At 38.1% G+C, this 19576-nt stretch overlaps 1 protein-coding gene across 1 annotated transcript in view; it reads right to left on the bottom strand.

Annotated features, from left to right (window-relative positions):
• The window catches only part of sgcz (sarcoglycan zeta), a 130293-nt gene that overhangs the window by 52483 nt on the left and 58234 nt on the right, over positions 1-19576 (bottom strand). Inside the window, exon 3 of the mRNA XM_028405102.1 lies at positions 16902-16989. Within this exon, the coding sequence (XP_028260903.1) occupies positions 16902-16989 (88 nt within the window). The remainder of the gene's footprint in view (positions 1-16901; positions 16990-19576) is intronic.

The raw sequence follows: 19576 nt of genomic DNA, 5'->3' as shown, positions 1-19576 counted from the left end.
CAATAGACACAATCCAGAAAGAAGACTTAAATAACGTGAAATGTTTCAGATGAATAATTAATGCATTTTCACTTCTGTAGACGCAATATACAAGGATATGTGGAGTGCATAGAAGAAAGGCACTTGTCTGGAGCAGGTTAGCAGTGGCTGGTATATAATACAACAGTTTTTCTAATAGATTACTTTGACAGTAATACTGCAGGTGATAAAGAAAGGATCCAAAACCAACCACATCAGTGATCGTACAGTTTAAAATGCACTGCAGTCACTGACACACAGTGAGACATTTGAAGAACTGTGTGTTAACAACAGGGAGAAAAGCTGATGTAGTTACTATATCAATAACATAAAGTACAAAATGTACAGGTGAAATATACTTTACTAAGTGAAGGCACTACGTGCGGCACTTGAGGAGGACTGAAAAGTTGATGAATCTGCTTGTAAAGCTGACAAATTAACCTCAATGGTCATGGCTGCAGCTGCATTTTGAGCATCCTTGTTCCCCTCATTTTCTGATTTAGCCTCTGATGTGCTCCTGCTGAACCCATAAAGGAAAGTCTTTCTTTCTCTCTCTCTCTCTCTCTCTCTCTCTCTCTCCCCTGTCTGGCTCTCTTTCTCTCTACCTTTCCTTCACTGTCTCGGCGCCCAGGCTATTACAAGTGTCAATTAGAAACCCAGAGTGCCTTGTCAGTCATAATCAAACTTTATTAGCAGCTATCAATCTGGGATTAAGGTCTTTTTCTCATCTCTTTCTGACTGTCTTTATCCTGTCCAACTCTATCTCCTTAAGCCTCTCACTCCTGCACTGACAGTGCGAAAAGGCAATTGAGAATTGTGTTGCCAAAAGCTAAAGGAAGGTGTGTGAGTGCATGACTGTGTTACAAATATATGCAAAGACTTAGCAGAAGGAGGTGGTGACAGTTAGAGGTGGGATAAGCATGGTGAGAGGGGAATCAAAGAAAGAGAAAAAAGAGGGTTTAACTTTGAGAAGTACAGATAAATGAAGCTTGTTTAAATTGGAGATGTGCTGTGCTAGTTGCTGTCTCAGGCATCTCGCTAGTTCTCTTTGGCTGTTCAGCTCATGTTCTATAATACAGCTTGTACAGCAGATTTCCAACATGACTGCAGGTCAGCATATTTCCAAGATTTGTCTTTAATTCACAGAAATTTCTCTTCTTGTTTTCTCAGAAGGGGACATAGAAACTGCAGGCAATGGGCAGCTTAAGTGATAGTCAGACCTGTCAAAAGTGTCAAAACTTCATCCAGAGGAAGTGGAGAAATATGATAATGTACCTGACATATTTTAACAAACTGCAGGAGAGCAGCTGCATTAGTGAAGGCAAATGCAGTACTCCTATAATATAATATATAACAAATGATCCCATAATTTGTTCTCCAAATAATTAGAACTTGGTATCTACCTGCGGAAGTGAACCAGGCAGAGACCTAGGCTGACCCAGAACGCGCTGGAGGCATTACATCGCCCGACTGGCCTGGGAGCTGTTGGGGATCGCCCCAAGAGGTTTAGACATGTCTGTTCCCCCATGGCTGCCACAACTCTGATAGATTAAGTTTTAGAAGATGAATGGATGGGTGAAAAGTGGACAGAAAGAAAGCTGAAGTGCCAGCCTCAAGTGGCCGTTGAATGAACTGCAGTTTTTTGAAACATGTTTGAGGACAACAAAGATGGATGAAATGTGTAGCTGAGTCTAGGGATGTCCTGATCAGGTTTTTTTGCCCTGGAGTCCGAGTTATTTGATTTGGAGTATCTGCCGATACCAAGTTCAGATCCGACTTTTATGCAAAGGCAAATATTGGGGCATATAAATACAGAAAACATATAGCTACCCCAGGTGTCAGGTTTTAGTCATAGTTGCAGTCAATAAATATCCACGACTAATGCAGTTATTTCCACATGTTAGCATTGTGGCTCACACCTCCTTTTACATTAGAGTTGTAATGAGTGCTCACACGGGGAGAAAAGTAACAAAAAGAAGCTGAGACAGCAGGGCCAAAGGTAATTTGATTCATAAGACTGCTAGGAGAGCTGCTACTATAGCTAGTTATATTTACTGATTTCCTTAAAGCCGACAAACAGTGATGTAATGTAGCAGTAGATGAGTTTTCATCTATGCTAAAACGTTCTGGAGTTTCACTCTAATTAATGTGTCAGTCAGTAATCCTCAAAACTATGAAATGCAAGAAAGGCTTATTACAGCTCTAGTCACATCTCATGTGTTTGTTCTTAACGCTTGTTAACACTGACAGCAGTGAAAAGGGAAAAAAGCAAAAGAGAATAGAAGGTCTCTACATCAATCCTCATAAAATCCACACATTTTGCATAAATGTCAGTGGTCTTATCTGGCGCTTTTATTTTGGTGAAAGTGATGCCACAATCTGAGGTATTGAAAAATGTATGCTTTTGTTGAGTTGTTATCTGATCTTTTTTCTGTTCATCTTGTTAGTCTGCAGGTAGCAAGTGTCAATCCTGTGTGAAAGAAGTACTTTTGTACCAATTAATTTGCTTCTCCAAATGCTTCATAACACCAAAGTAATTCTGCTGTCACCAATAACAGCAGGGCTCCTCGTTAGGCAGACATATTAATTGATGCACTGATTTAAATAATCACTTCCTGACAGGATCTCCTCTGTTGTCACAAGTGCTTCCCTCAGCAGGATCCTTCAGCAATAATAATACTTTTAGAATGCCTCGCTGATGAAGAGAGGTGCTTGAGGATGAATTGTTGTGTCCTGACTCACATCTGAACTTTTCAACATCTCAAGCATGTGACGTGGGCTTCTCAGGGCATCTTCATTAAGATGCCCCAAGAGATATCACAGCCATTTGAATGTAGAAACAACACCTACTGGTTTGCTTTGAAGCACTCTAATATACACTTATGCATGAGTTTAAAATATATTTTGAATAATTTCAATATGGAATCATGGAAAAAAACACCACATTTGGTTGATTACAGTGGTGGAGGAAGTACTGAAGCTTGTCAGACCAACATAGGTAAATATGGAGACATTTAGAGCTATTGTTTCACACAGACCCACCCACCGAGCTCCCTTCACCACATATAAACCATGTTTCCCTACCAAACAGTTAGACCTGATGAAGCTGCTTGGAGAAGCAGAGAAATTACAAGAATACAACAATACAATACAATACAATACTACAATACTAGCACACATATTACGTAAAATTAGATGTGCTACATCGTCAATCCTCTACTTAAGTGAAAGTCTTAAGTACTTACTTTCAAAATTTCCTTAAAGTGAAAGTACTCATGCAAATCAATTGTTCCTTAATAACATTAAAACCCATCTCATTGTGCTGTTGCCATGTTTAGCTACCAGTTTAGTCCCTGCCCCCATGAACATACACACGTTCTATTTTCAGCCACTGAAATCTATTTTCAGGCTGAATAGTCTATACATGTTAGTATATGATTGTGACTCTTGACATAAAAATTACTATCAGCACCTATAGGTTCACATTTCTGCCCAAAAATATTTAATATAATATATAGTTATTGCAGAATGCATAGAACAAAAAAGCATTATAATAAATGTCGATGTAAACACTGGAGGGCTCTCTGAAAGCCAGAAGCATCAAACAACTTTAATTATCGGACTTGCTGTTTCAGCTAGTCATCATTTACTTACTGAATTAGTTTGTGAAGAAGTGCACTGTCATGAACAGGATATTTACCTAAAACTGCACTTTTGAAACTTTTATATTATAATGGATCAGTCAGTCATCTCCTAACTGCAGTTTCCCGTGGCTCTATGAAGCTTTCACCACTTTTTTTTTCAAACAGAGCATTATTATATCAAACATTGGCTTCTGATAATTGCAATTAACTAACAAGCAGAAAGGATGGAGATCACACCTATAATTGGCTATTGTTGAGCTGTGAAACCACCGTTTGAAACGACACTATGTAAAGGCCACAATGACACTGCATCTAGAAAAATCCACCACGAGGCTGTGATCCATGAAACTGAACTCTTCCTCTTTAAAATTACATATGCACTGTAACTTTTGATTAATTCTACCCTCTTTCAACTAAGGACCTGATTTGGAAACAAAATAAATAATGTAATAAACTTTAGAATTCCGAGTTCCCCAATTTGTATTCTGCAATTAATGAATAGAGCACATTAAAGTGGTGCCTGTGTAACTTTTTTTTTTACTACAGCACATTAAAGCATTGAGGCCATAATAAAGTTATATGGGTTTGCTCTCCTGGATTTTTAATTCAAGGCTTTAAATTAGGGCTTCTAGCAATGAAGGGATATGATGCAAGGAGACACTATAAAAGGATTGGGGGGATAGGTACAAAAGAAGAGTGTGGCTAAGCCAAGTAAACACTGCACGCATGGTTGATTTTCCCAAACGGGTCAAGATGAATTTTTAATTCAAATTAGCTTCAATGCACTTTGTCATAATGCATCCTCCACCCTCCGTCTTCTTCTCTCTCTATCCTTCTCTTACATTACAAAGATGAGAGATCACAAATGTTATGGCATTCATGGCTGTGACATGTCAACACATCTGTGTGTGTGTGTGTGTTTCTGTTCTTGCATCCCTGCATGTGAATACTAATGCATTCTCCAGCCAAGAGACACTTCTAAAATTAGGCTGGTTTTGTCCTTTGGCCATGTAGAGAAAGTCGGCCATTTATTTTCTTAAACTTAAATCACTCTATGGTTTTCCTCAGGTCAAAATTCTGGCAATATGCTAAATGCAGTCTTTTGCAAGTCTTTTAAGAAAAGAAACTGGGGTTATTTAACTCAAACTTTTGTGTCCTTGTACTGTTTAAATGTGAATTTTATGGATGCTCCTTAAGATTAATTTGGCTGCTTTTAATGCTTGGCTGGATCTAGCTATTGGCTAAATCACTTTTTACCTTTTCATGTGTTGGAGTACAGTCTTGGATCTCTGGCTATTTAAAAGCTACACAAACCAAACTGCAAACTGTTAGAGTGACGGCTTTCCTCAGCAGAAATATACTCAGAAATCTGAGATTACAAGGCAAGGACATCTTTTATTGTGTTTACACTATTATCTGTTTTCTCTCCCATTCTCCAGCCTAGATGATAGATGTGGGTATTAAGAAGCTTAACAGCCCCGGACGCTTAAATCTATTAACAGAAAACATAGATAAATAAAGCCAATTTTTTATATCATCTTTGCAGATTTTTAAATATCCCGATTTACTAATGTAGGAACAGAACTGTCGTAGGAAGGGAAGTGACACAGAGGCTGTAAATAAATGTCAACAAACTCATGGTTAAACACGGGTTTAGATACAAATATGAATACACACTTGCCACTTGCCAAAGTCTTCCTCTTGGTGTTGTGACAAGTGTATTTTTATTCATGTATGCAAAGTATTATATGTGTATATGCATCTCTGTGTTAATTAAGATGCTATAGCAGCTACTGATGTCATGCGATGGCTGAAGGTCAGGTGTGGACAGCAAACAGGAGACCAGTAGGAGTGGCTGCACTGTACAACAATATGGACGAAGGTAACAGCAAAGAAAACAAATGTCTGTCGTCGTGTTTCACATCTTCATCAAACATGTACCACGCAAAAGGAAATTTATGTCAGATAATTATTTTGCCTTTGTAGGAATTTTACTCACTAAACTTCTAGGTTATTATTCAAACATGGCACGGCTTATCAGTGGATTAAGATGAGCATTCTGTTGAGTGAGTCAGGCTGATATGCTTGTCAGTTCCCCTCCTGTCTGGAATGTCATATTTAATGAATATTCAAAAGCCCGGTGGGCCCTTTTGTGAGTTCTACAAGGAGGGGGGAAATGTTCCTAAGGGGGGATTTGTGCAAACCGCATTAAGAAACACATGACACATGTGTAGAAATATTTAATCAAATGCTGAGCAAAATGTTTCTCCATCTTCTCCTGGGAAATAATTCCCACTGAGCAAATGATTGGGTATATTTGTCTCCATGTTGGAAAGTGAGCCTTCATGGCTTTGACCAATGAAATAAGGCTGAAGGAACATAAACAATTTAAAAGTTACCTATTAATAAAGGTGCAGGATTTGTGTACATTTGTGCATACCAGATAAGCACAATATGCAGTTCATCCATCCTATCCATTCATCTTCTGATCCTGCTTTAGTACAGGGTTCACAGGGATACCTGCACATTTTTCACAATAAAAGCTTGGTACATGGATGATAAAGTGTGCCTGTGGGCATATAAAACAGCCTAAAAGAATAACCTTTATGTAGTAAAAATGAGTTTAGTATTAAAATGTGGCTTTTAGTATTAAAATGTGACCAATTATACTTATCAAGCACATAAGAGCCGAACTAAAAGTAAGCCTCTAATACAAGTTTGATTTCAATAAAGACCTTCTGCACTAGAGGTAAATAGAGGCTTTAGCCGCTATCTGAGGACATGAGGTACTCCTCACAGGCCATATTTCAAAGGAGAGACTATCCCTGTTTAACTGGTTTCTTTAGAGGGCTGCCTTCTAACAACTTTCCATTGGCATGACCTGGATCTATATGTATAAGTGGGTCCTTACAGGACATCCAACCCAATGAAAAGCAAACACACAGAGTTAAAAAGTTTGGTTGATCAAAACAGGTAGAATACAGTAAACACGCCAAGCAGCAGCTGCCTTACACCACTAAAGAACCTGTTGCAAGGCCTTTTTTGGTACATGCTGATATTTGTCATGCTTCTCTGTGGGACTCGTTTTATACACCAGCGCTCGCTTGATGAGCCATGAGCTGCAGTTCCCTGCAAAGTGTCTTTGCTGGCATTTTCTGACACTTAAAGTCCTATCTTGATTGAATGTAACAGCTATTCAGCTGAGTAGTGTATCTTATCTTTTACCTAATGACACTTCAGAATTGCAGAATATATCTGCTTTTTAGTCACCTGAAAGGTACATGTGAAGTCAGCCCGACTGTCATTTGACTGTATTCCCTCTATATTCCATTTGTTTGAAAGAAAAGCTTTTCAAACCTTAATGTCTTAAAAGCTGAGGCTCTGATCATAAGATATTGATATACTATACACTAAATGACTGACATTTATTACATACAGCAGCCTTGCAATTTATCACTGAAGACTATAAACCTCTGTTGTCCTAGCCCTTAAAGGTTTAAATTCAATCTGTAGTCGGTTTCTGTTTTTCCTTTGTGAATAAAACAAGATGCAGGCCGATACAACGCAACATACAAAACTATGTTGTGTTATAAAGCTTGCAATTACTTCTGTTTGAGTTACATATATGTAAGAAGTTGCACAGAGTTCTCGCAGCAGGCCTGTATGTTTCTGCTGTATTTCAAGGGTGTTTGTTTCCCCGGCACAAAAACAGTGTTTGTTGGGTCAACTTGCAGAATTAGTTGACTGCAGTTGAAAGTCAGCCACTGCAACTTTGAGAAATGAGCGCTACATAACACTGACGGAGGAGCGAGGGAATGAAAGAGGAAGGGGACGAGGGCAAAAGAGAAAGCGACTGTATTATTATTTTGGCCCTTTGAAAGTAAACTGCATGCAACAAGACTGTGATGCAACAGCAGGAAACAAGAGGGTCACCGCATCATTTGAAGTATTTCTACAGCTTATAGAGAGACAGACAGAGACAGAGGGGCAGGTCCTCTGCTGCTCCACAGCACACCTTTAATCTCTTCAAGGTGTTTTTTTCATACATCATAAAGCAAACACTGATAATGAGGGAAGGGGTGTAAAAAAAAAAAGGAGGAGAGGGGGATACTGCAAAGATGGGAGGTAAAACAGCACCACAAAGCACTTTTCAAATTCAAATTCTGAATTTGCCACAGGTGGGAGGGTGAGATCCATGCACTGGAGGACACAAATTATTTATTTAGAGTTGATTATAGTCATTAATATAGCAAGGGTGGGGAGAAAGAGACAGAGGGAGAGATAAATGACTACCATTTGTTATCTGCATTAATCAACATGATCTCTGGTGTCAGGCCTGTGGGATGGAGGAAAGATGAAATGGCAGAAAAGCTAATGAAAAGACATCCAAAGGTTGTAGCATGCATATATAATTCTACGGAATTTATGTCCACAAACACAAGCAAACAGCAACTGTGTATATTACAACCTCAGGGAATATCATGAGAAGCAATTCAGTGCCTTAAATTTGTTGTATTATTTACATACAACACTGACTATTTTTTTTAAATTTATATATATTTTCTTATATTCTTATGTAAATATATGATGTATATCTTCTCTAATTTGGTTTTACTGTGATCACTAGAGTTGCCATGCAGACACACATCTTTCTGCTTAAGTGTTGGCAAGAGCAGGGTGCTGTCATGGTGATAATGAAAAAAAAAATATATATATATATATATATATATATGGTAATGTGCAATTTTATTTTTCATTTTTGTATAATTTAATATGAATAATAGAGAATGACATTGATCTTTTTATTAATTCATGATAAGGCAGTCTTTACCTTTGTCACTTCTAGCCAAGTATCAGATCCAATCTATACATAATATATAAAATATCAGATGACATATTAAGACGACATTCCATCTCTTGCATACTTGACAATAAGGAGTTATTTCTCCCATTGTTGAAAAAGTTGAACAACTAAAGTATATCAGATCTTTATGGCTTTTACACGCCTCTGTGAACATAATTACATCAATATCCTGAAGTCACAGCACAATGCAAGCTACAGGAGATAATAATAATCTTGCATTTAAATATGACTTAGTGAGCCTTAACTGAGACATTTTATTAATTGACCTTTTACATTTTGCAATAAAAGCTGCTGCTTTAAGGCAGCACAGTGCTCACAGTAAATGGCTTTCAGAGCACGGATGTCTTGACTGAACTCACTACAGAACTGACTGTTTCTTGCATGCTTTTATTACTTTGCAACTCATAATTACGATTTCTAAATGCTAACATATTCCACTATTTGCACGTTTAGAAAACCCTCCTCTTGAATGACAGAAAACAGCCCTGGTGCCTAAAATGTAATTGTTACATGCCAATTGTGCCCACGGGGATTTTGTAGTGTTCAAAATGGAACGTAAGTCTAGAAGGGAGCTTGGGCATTTTTATCCTTTTATTTAAAAATGCACACAGTTCTAAATGTTTGGTTTACAAACATGCCAGAAGGAATACTAAGTCATTGTTCCAACCTTGTAGCAGATTTTTCATCCATGGTGCACTTTGCATTATTCATACTTTTAGACACTGTAGAAAACGAAAATGCTTTTCAATATTAATAATGCGGCGTTTTTATTCCCAAAATCTTTTTTTTTGTCAGCTTGGATTGTGCTGTGTTAAAAACCTCTGTTTAGAAAAATCAATCTTCACTTTTCACCACCCACCAGAGCAACTTGTAGGTTATATTTGTGGTTAGATTCCAAATTTAACAATAAATAAATTGTCAGTTTGTGAAAAACAAAGTGTTTCTATGCAGATGCAGAGTGCATGAACGACTGCCACACAACAGAAGGGCATTTTCTGTTAGCGATTATTACAGTCCAAGCTCATAAACACACAAAGTTTCCCTCATTATCTCAAGCCAACACTGTTATTATTTGAATTACCTCACCTTGCTGCATTTTGTTGATGTTTTAATGTCCTGTGATTAAACACGTGGTTATTCTTCATGGTTGTATAACTTCTGATGTGGTTGTAGCATTTGGGATTAAAGGCACAGTTTATTAAGGGAAAACATTCCCCTGTGCACATAGTGTGTTGCAGCTTCATAATAAAACCACAATAAACACACTGAGAGTGGTCTCATACGTACAGTACTATATACCTGTCCAGCCACCAACAAACATACATAAAGCCCAGAGCCCAGTGGTGCAGAAGGACGGTTTCATATGGTCCATTAAATCTGCTCCTTAGGGCAATACAGGCTTACACATGTGAGCAAATGACAAAGACAATCTTTGCTGTGTTGCAGCCCAAACTGCATGTAGACAATTAGCCTTTGAGCAATTAAAGCGCAATCAAAAGGATAAATGACAACAATGCCAGTAAATCCACGCCTTTATTGAGTCCTTGACGGCTCCTTAAGTGTATTCCAGTTTGTTAATCCGCAGCTCTATGTATTTTTAATTGCCTCATTATAACCATTGATTTGATCTTCAAGCTGCAGTATAAAATGAGGAAGACTCGCTTGTCTGAACTTTGCTGGTTGGACGAGGGGGGAGACAAAAAACAAATCACAGCACTCTTTACTGTGTGTTTCTCAACCAGCCAAGCCAGAAAGATCTCACTCCGGCTGAAAAATATGATCACAGCTAAATATGATTGTTACGTACATCATTTGTTTCTCAGAGGGGGATTTGCAAAGATGTAGATTCATAATTAGACTGTGTACAATGGAACAATTGGATTTTATGCAGGGCTTTGTGAGTTCTCACTCTACACTAATCACAAACCAATTTTAGTTGACATTCAGTTGTTTAACTGCTATGGCAACACCAGGTTTCTAAAAAAAAAAAAAAAGATAAAGATTAAATTATTTTTTTTCACATTGAAGACTGCTGATACAATAATGGATGGCTTTACAACAAAACATAAAAGTATTGACTCTTTTTTATTGTAAAATTCAACCTCGCTATTGCTAAAATTATTATTAATCATTTCTATTCTTTATGGCCTTCGCCTTTCAGGCCTTTAATTTTTCTACTTTGATAAGACACTTTTGAGCTACATCAGCCAAATGGCAGAGGAATGAGGTGAGAGATTCTACCTAGATAAAAGGGAACATAATTAGTGTAAGAAGGTAAAGATAATGAAGTGATAAATGCAGGTTTGTGTTTCGGAGAAGGTAACAAGGTCAGCGGGGACTTCACTGGTTCAATATGAGATGACGTGTACATGAAAAAGGGGACTAAAATGATTGAAGACAGAAAAAGATGTGGAGTGGTGGGAAAATGGTGAGAAGAAGGAAAGATTGGTACTTGGAAATGTCTTTACTTTTTTCTCAGAGAAGATAACATTAAAGTAATCAGACATATAGTCTAGACATTGGTAATGTGGTAAATGACTATTCTAGTTAGAACAGGCTGGTTTCTACTGGAATATATACAAAGGTAAACAGAGGCCCTTTTCCAGCAACCATCACCCCTGTGTTCTAATGGTATGTTTTGTTAGCTAATCCTGTTAAAAAGGCTAATTGATGATTAGAAAACTCCTGTAAAATTATGTTAGCACAGCTGAACTGTTATGCTTATCAGAGAAGTTATAGAACTGGCCTAGTGACCCCAAACTTTTGAACGGTAGTGTACACTGTGTAGAATAATAATTAGTCACACCTGTGTTGCTCAGTAGCCATTTTTTTCAGACCTATATCCAACTACAGTGATAATAATGAGTGCTACAAACACCTTCAAAAAAAGATAACATATGATAAGCAGAATACACAGCACACTCAGTTCTGCTAACAGTTTATAAACAAGCAGTGAATGGGAAACTGTGAAAAATATCTGATGTGACAGTTTAAGTACTTTTATTTCTTGTGCACAGTGTTGTTCATTTAAGTTCAAAACTTAAGTGGTTTATATCAAAAACAAATGTTGGTCAAGTGAATAAACATATTCTGTAATAAATGAATTATTTGCCTAGCTCACCAAAAAAAAGTCACAAAGCACTGAGGACACTCTAACTTCTATTAGGTTCTATTAGGTTAGAAACACTTAAAGATCTAGTATACCAGCACCTGCTGGTTGTTAATAACTTTGACTTCATTAGATTTAATAAAATGCAGCTACACCAGTGACCTCATCAATTTAAAGTAAGCAAATGACCCTGTCAGCTGCATCCTCCTAATGCAGTACACAGTGTTTCACAGCTTGAGGTCAAAACCCAAATATAAGTGGGTGCAATATATATTTTAAAAAACATCCTCTCAATGGTGGAGGTCAAAATATTAAGCCAATACCTGGTGCTTACACATATAGCTCTCTTTGTATGAATAAGTGCATGCAAAATTTGGACATGAGTCATTACCATAGTAGCCAAGGCAACAACAGAGAAGCTTGTAAATGTGAAAAGTTTGCTTTGTGAGGGCAGGTTGGGTCAGTGCTTTCATTCTGAGGTAATTAAAAATGTACATATATATACTATGACTGCATGTTTTTACAAGAAGAGTAAAACTACAAGACGTTTAACTGCCTGAGATTTTTACATTTGCCTTTCTAATCAGAACAGACTGAGGGACATCTTAATTCCGTTCATGCTCTATTTCCATGCAGCAGACGGCGTTTAGTTGCTACAGCACTGCCTCTAATGCTGGGATATCATCACCTAGGCGGGTGAAAGGGTATGCCTTCAAAACTCCAAGTTCACTCATCATCTTTATGGTCAGCCATTCAGAAGACAAAGATGACAGGTTCTCACTCAAGTTAACGAGCTGACAGCAACACAGAGGAAGAGCAGGTATGGAGGGATGAAAGAAAGGAGAGCAATAAAACTGAGATGAGAAGCCCAAGGCCAACACATGTACCCAGACCTTCTCTCGCAAAAGACGAGCCCTCAGGAGGACACAAGGTAAGAGAGAGAGAGAGCGAGAGAGAGTGTGTGTGAGTGTGTTCTACAGGATGTGTCATGGCAAAGCATGAGCGCTCCCTAAATAAGTCATTTCACTGTGTTTTGCTGATTTAATAAGTGAAATCGATCAACAATCATATCAAAAACTAAAATATATAAAATCCTGCCAATGCTCTGTTCATGATGTGGATACAGTGCTCCTTCCTGTGCACACCTCTTTATGCTGTCTAACGCTTGATGCGCCTCTCCCTGCTTATTCTGTGTTAATGCACTAGTCCAAACGTTTGGGGGCATTTCACCTTTCCATATCACTGACCATGAAGATCCTGAACCTCTCGAACAAGCTAAAGCGAGCTGCTCCTCTGGTGAGCTTCAGTGATGAATACTAATAAGGGGTTTACTGAGGTGGAACTTTTCTGCTTCTGATGTGGCAAGGTGAGGAGAAATAACTGCCTTAGTTGGAGGGTTTCTGAGAATTCTCATGGGGATAGTGAAGAGAGAGTAGGTGTGTGTGTGTGTGTGTGTGTGTTTGCTAATTCTGGTGCTAAATCAGCACAGAGGCGACTGGAGGAGACCGAGGTAATTCTTCCCATTTCATGCTTCCAAACAGTTACATAGGTCTAGTGGTTGTTCATGGACCAGCTACAGTAGATGCTTGTCTTTTCCATTATAAGCTGAAGAATATTTGGTCAAAGTGTGAATGTCAGTGTGTGACAAACAAAGTATTTGAATGCAGTTATATTTACGCTGAAATTGCCATGGAGATTCTTCTAAATTAAAACAAGTTAAACCAGGCTCTGGAGCTGAGAAATAAAGCAAATTGCAGTTCCCTGAGTAGCCTGAAGGGGCTGGCTCCAAAAGTGACTCAATCCAGTATTTTAAAATTATTTTAAGATTTCACATAATTGTGAACGAGACCGCAGTGAGTGGCAGGCTGGTGTCAACAGCGCGTGTTTCCACAATGTTCCCACCCAAGCTTCACTCATTGCTCCACCTCTTTGTCTGTATCAGGAGCAGCAGGAGTTTGGACTATGACGCGAGTTACGATGCAACACTGCTCTTCAGAAATGTATGGGCGACATCTAGACAGTCAAATTTAGACTCAACAGTGCTTTTTGAAGGAGTAAGAATTACACAATATTTACACACAAGTTTGTTTTTATTACTTGGGAAATTTTATATTCATAAAGGTACATCTTTAAAATTAAATAGTTCCAGATATTTCAAATTATTATAGAGATTTGATTAAAAGAAAATTATTTTCTGTATTTGACATTTACTTAGGAACATTTACCTATGGTGTTTCATCCTGTCTCCTCCATCACTTTTTATGTATACATTGTATAACTTGTCTGATTGTTTGTATTTAATATTCTAATTTAGTTAAAAGTTTATTTAAAAAAAATAATGACTTGATGTAGTAATGAAGAGATGCAAAAGACCCAATAAGGGCAGAAATTCAGCATGTCAACCTGTTTCCATCCCTGCTGATTGGAGCTGGAACCAATAAACACTCGTGACAACCAGAGACTGATTAGAGCTGCAGCTGCGACCTTTCCCATTGAAGGCGCAAAGGCCAGATGTTAGTGGGCTTCTTGTTCACCATGAAAGCACTTTAATTTGTGTCTGTGCAATTACTGTATAAGTCCAAATGTGTGCCGTTACAAGAGCATGAATGTGCCCAAAGCAAATTCCTGACAAAACATGTTAGGTCACACTCTCTGTGTCTTCCTGCCAGCCTGACTAGGTTGGCTGCAGTCTGGACCATCTAGTTTTCAAACAGATTGATTCTGCTGACTGCTGGAAAGGCACGCAGAAACACACTCACTCAGGCACACACCAGCATTAAAGTGCTTTTCTTGGTGAGCAAAGCGGCTTTAGAGAGTTTTAACAGCAGGAGGTTAGCTGTCAGGGATTTCAGACCTTCAATGTGTCAGAAAGGGAAAGTGTGTGTGTATAAAGACAGTAGAAGTGCCTGGCTAGCTGACATGAGATGAATTATAATACATATACTGCATTCACATCAAATTGCATATTTCAAATCGAAGCCTGCTCCTCGAAAATACTTCTCAAGTCACCTGTCAGGCTGTAAATGCTGCTACTTTCAATCAGTTTGCTCTTTTTACGATTCTTATCTATCAATATTGATTCAAGCATGCTTTCAATATGTGCTCCAAAATTACATAGCATAAATAAGACATAAGTAATCATCCACCCCATGCATGCACAATGATGGATTTGTTTTCACTGTTGTTTTGTGTAATAAACAGATTTTCTTTCAATATTCAACATGTCAGGTGAGAAGCAAATAATTCATTCTGCATTCACAAGCTGTGAAAGGCTGAAATACGCCGAAAGAAAAAATGTGATGCATGTCATGTTTGATTTCCAAATGCAATCACATATTCTTCTAACCAGTTGCACACTTTAGACGAGCCAGAAAATGTTGCCAATCACATGCTGAATCAGAAAAACGCTTCTGACGGCATCAATAAGCAGCCAGATTTCAACCAGCAGTTTCATGCAAATGAAACAGAACTAATTAGAGGTAAATGGGAAGGATACTTCCTACAATTATTCTTCTTTTAGAGGATAACAATGTCATAGAGAAGTCATTGCGAACTCACTGTAGGCCAATGACACACAGAACATAATGGAACTACACTCAAGACATAATGAAAGCACTGGGCAGTTATGTGACAAGTACTTACAGGCATGATAAAATAGCAGCTAAACAGGAGGAATTCCAATCATGTTTGATTTGTCCTCTAAAAAGCCTCAGTAGCACAAACTTTGAGTAGCAAGACCTGCATTCAAGTGTACCATCCGTGGCTGTAAATCTAATAATAATCAATATGACAACCGACAATTAAAAAAAGAATAAACATGATCTACTTGTTTCTGAACCGTGAAGCATATTTCATATCTCATATCAAGAATACTACAAACAGGCTTGTTAAAAAGCTCTCATCCCTCTGCACTCATTGCTAATGGTGCATCCTCATACCAGAAGCTTACCAGTTATTTAATTCAAGTTATTAAATTAAAGTGTAGCTTGTCCTCAATGTGCCAACACAGTTCTAACGAAGCTTTATGTTCTCTCTCTCTTTTTTTTTTTGTTCCAACTTGTACAACTTTTGAAAAGAAGAGAGACAAAAACAGAGAAATTCCAACAAGGCAGGAACAAAGGCTCGCGGATGGCTCAGTGTTTTTCTAACCTGCTCTGAACTCTAACCATAATCTCGGTATGTGTGTCACACAACAGAATCTTTTTGCCTCTGCAACACGTCACGAAGCACAAGTCCCCGCTGCTCGGCTTCAAGTATCCCTCGCATTTTCCTTTTTATTTCTTATCTTTCTTCCTTACATGTCATCTCTTGCAGTTATGGAGATTAATTGCTGTTTAGTTAGATTAAGATAATCTGGTTTAATATATGGTTTATGTCTATTTTCAGGACTGAGTTTCTGTCCACATCGTCTGCTTTACTAATCACTACATCCATATATCTTATTAAAACCTTTTTTTTATATTTGTATTGAACACATTTTTATCTTCATGTATTGATTATTGATATATTTTCCTAAATGTCACACATTCATCCATTTTTCCTGTTTACTCTGCACTGAATATAGACTCAATATGAACATTGGACATTGTTGTGATGACTGTATGCAGCATTATCATTATTAAATACCTCAATGGAGGCTCATTCAGCAAACCTCTATAGCTGAAACTCTGTCCTTGTTGAGTGCTTTTTATTCTCCTCTGTGATATTATATTGTTGATTTTATGTCACTCTGCATAATTTCCTTCCAGATTTTGAATTTTTCTTCTCGGCATTCAGCCTTATTTATCCGCCAAATAATTGATACCCTGCTGCTGTAATTTATATCAGAATTGAAAGATTTTAATGCGTCACATTGACTTCCATGTTTGTACACACTTTAGCTACATAAAATTGAAATTTGATTTGTTTTTCATTTATTCCCATATTTTTTTTGGATATATTTTATTATGGAGTCCTGAAACTTTTCACTGAGCCTCCTGTCCTTTCAGTGTTGTGTTTTGTAGGACGCTGGGGCCTCACTAATCCAATAAGAGCTTGCAAAAATGATTTAGTCAGAAAACAACACGGCTGTCAGCCTCAGTGAGATACACTAATGGAAACAGATAGCATTCAGTTTAGTAAACAAAAAGAGGTGAAATGCATTTAGGAATGCAAGCACACAAATCAAGATGGTCGATGCATGTAGCTTTCTTAGAGAGGTGATCTGGTTTGGAGGTTGTTTTGAAAGAAAAATGTTTACTGCCAGCGTATTGTCAGTGTGCCTTACCCACGGTTAGCTGACCAGTCAGCTGTCCCTGGTCGTTTCTGGCATTGATGGTCACATTTCTGTCTGACTGGAGAATCAATGGACTGTCCTGTGGAGAAAGGAAGAGGGATGATTAAGAAAACAGAAAACTATAACTCTTTGCTTTGCTTTACAGATTCTGTGCACATCTATGTCTCTCCTTCACTTTGTCGGTCGATACTGCATTAACCAACGCTGTCCTAACCATCACAGTTCACACTGAAGTCCCTTTATTCTGAACGCCCAACATACTCTGCATAATCTATTCAAACAGCATTCTGCCTGTGAGTGTGTATGTTTATGTCCTCAAAAAGGCAATTATTCTCCACATAAATAAGCTAAATGCAACCCTGACCTCAGCGCTGCCCTTTAAAGTCTGACTGGGCCACACACTGTTGGCATTAGTTTACATTCTGCAGATATGTGTGGTGATGAATGTAAACCCAGTGTCGGCCATTTTTATTAGGTCCCAAACTCAATCTAACATGTCTGTGTCTGTGTTCCTCTTTCGCCATCGCTCTCAGAGTCTCCCCTCATGTGAGTCTGCTAAGCCTACCTGTTAACAGGCACCTCCACATTCTACATCATATTCTTTGTGTAAATTCTCTTCCTCTTCTCTCCCTCTCTCCCGTTTTAATTGCTTATTTGTTTTGGTTGCATGAAACGAATGGCTCACAGGTGACCTAATTTCTCTGTTGATTTCCCCAAATTAATATCTTGCTACATTCCGGTCTGTAGTCCAAATGAGAATTGTGTTAAAATTGGAAACTCGTTGATCCATTGAAATGGAAAAAATCCTTTTTTTCCCCTCATATCCATCCTCCTCTTCATTCTCAGTCTTTCTCCCTCACCCGCTCTCTTTCTCTGTTGTGCTATTTGTTATGGATGGATATTCATTGTTTTATAGTCTGCTTATGCAAGTTGAAACCAAATTTTTAATATGTCACACCTGTCTGTGCTCTATTTTGGAGCATCCAGTCAACTCCTGGGACAGAAATCACACTAACCCCACAAGGGTGCACATCACACACGCAAATCTGTGACGAACAGGACTTATGTGAGGGTATCATACACACACACACACACACACACACACACACACACACACACTCATAAAAAAAGAGTGCTCAGGTGCAGATTCACAGTCACTCCAACCTCTGCACACAAACACACACCACCCACTCATACTGAGTCAGGTAACAAATTTGCCAAACAACAAATGAGTCCTCCACACTGTGCGCTGCCTCTCTTTCCTGTTTCCTAACGCATGTATGCTGGATTAATTATTTTCAACGGGGCGTGTGATAGGCTTCACTGTATTATCTTTCCACTCTGTTTAAAGCAATGGGCGCTTTGTAAAGTATGACAGATGTAATGTGCTTTGAATCATTCCAGCTCAATGGGCAGTGTGCATGAACAGGCCTCATCCCATTCACTCAGTGCAGGACTCTGCCATTAGGAAGCGCGGCCATAAATGAAAAGTCTTATTTGATTAAGCACTCATATGCAAATGTATGGAAATAAGGGCTCTAAATAATTGATGCATATTAAACAGCTGCTAATGTCTATTTATACAACAGCTGATTGAAGACAAACAATCTGACTTGTGGCGCTTATGTGAAAAGTTGGAACAGGTAGCAATAATGGCATGTCCTTCTTAATGACAGAATTGTCACTGCTATCCAAACGTGATAAACAGTAATTACAGATTTCATATATGTGACAGGCTGTGCTCACTCAGGTTGGCTCGCAGCACAACAACAAAATCCATCCGTTTTTCCACATACCATAGTACTATAATTAAATCTTCAGCATGCAGTCAGTGTTTGAATCTTCAAAATGTTTCTGTAGTTATGCATCATGTCTCACCCATTGCTGCTGTTTTTGACATTTTGCTTCCCTTAGGTGATGCATGCCTTCACAGAACAAGGCTGGTTTCAAGGATCAGAGTTCATCTCTATCCTGCGGATAACTTACTAATATTAAGCATTGCCCATTGTCCAAAAAATATTTTAAAAGGAGCAACAACGTTTGCTGGGCCATGGCGTGAAGAATAATGGTGGAGATCAATCAGAGTCTGAAACACTGACTGTAGTTAGCATTATTAAAGATTTCCAGGTTTATTACTGTCAATTTTGTTTACACATTTTGCAGCATGTATACTGCATTACCTAACCAGCAGTGACAGCTTTGACAATGACTACAAAACAAAAAGTGATGGAAGTGAGTTTGTATTGTCACTTTATGTAGTGATAATTTAGGACATCAGGGTCTACAAAAGGTGGGGCCACACTGAAAACGTTTGGGAACCACTGGTTTAATGCTAAATACAGTCAATGTATAATTCCTTCTTTACATATTGCTTTAAATCACTTGAAAGAAGTACTGCTTTGAGTTTTTTCTCTCCTATGTTACATAGTGCACTGAAGTTTCCTCTACATGCATGTTTTGTTTTATTTTCATGACATAAGGGTTCACATCTCTTCAGATATTCAGTGAAGTCTGCATGATGTTTAATGGTGGTTTGATGTTGGTCATGCTGTGGATACTACAACATAAAGGGTGTTTCACTGCAGAGTGGTAATCATTTTGTTTCTTAGATATTAATCCATTTAGTGATACATAATGTAAATCTGTATGCCATATTTACATTGTTT

Source organism: Parambassis ranga, chromosome 1, assembly GCF_900634625.1.
Source record: "Parambassis ranga chromosome 1, fParRan2.1, whole genome shotgun sequence".
NCBI classification, from domain to species: domain Eukaryota; kingdom Metazoa; phylum Chordata; class Actinopteri; family Ambassidae; genus Parambassis; species Parambassis ranga.
This window is presented reverse-complemented; position numbering and strand designations above follow the sequence as displayed.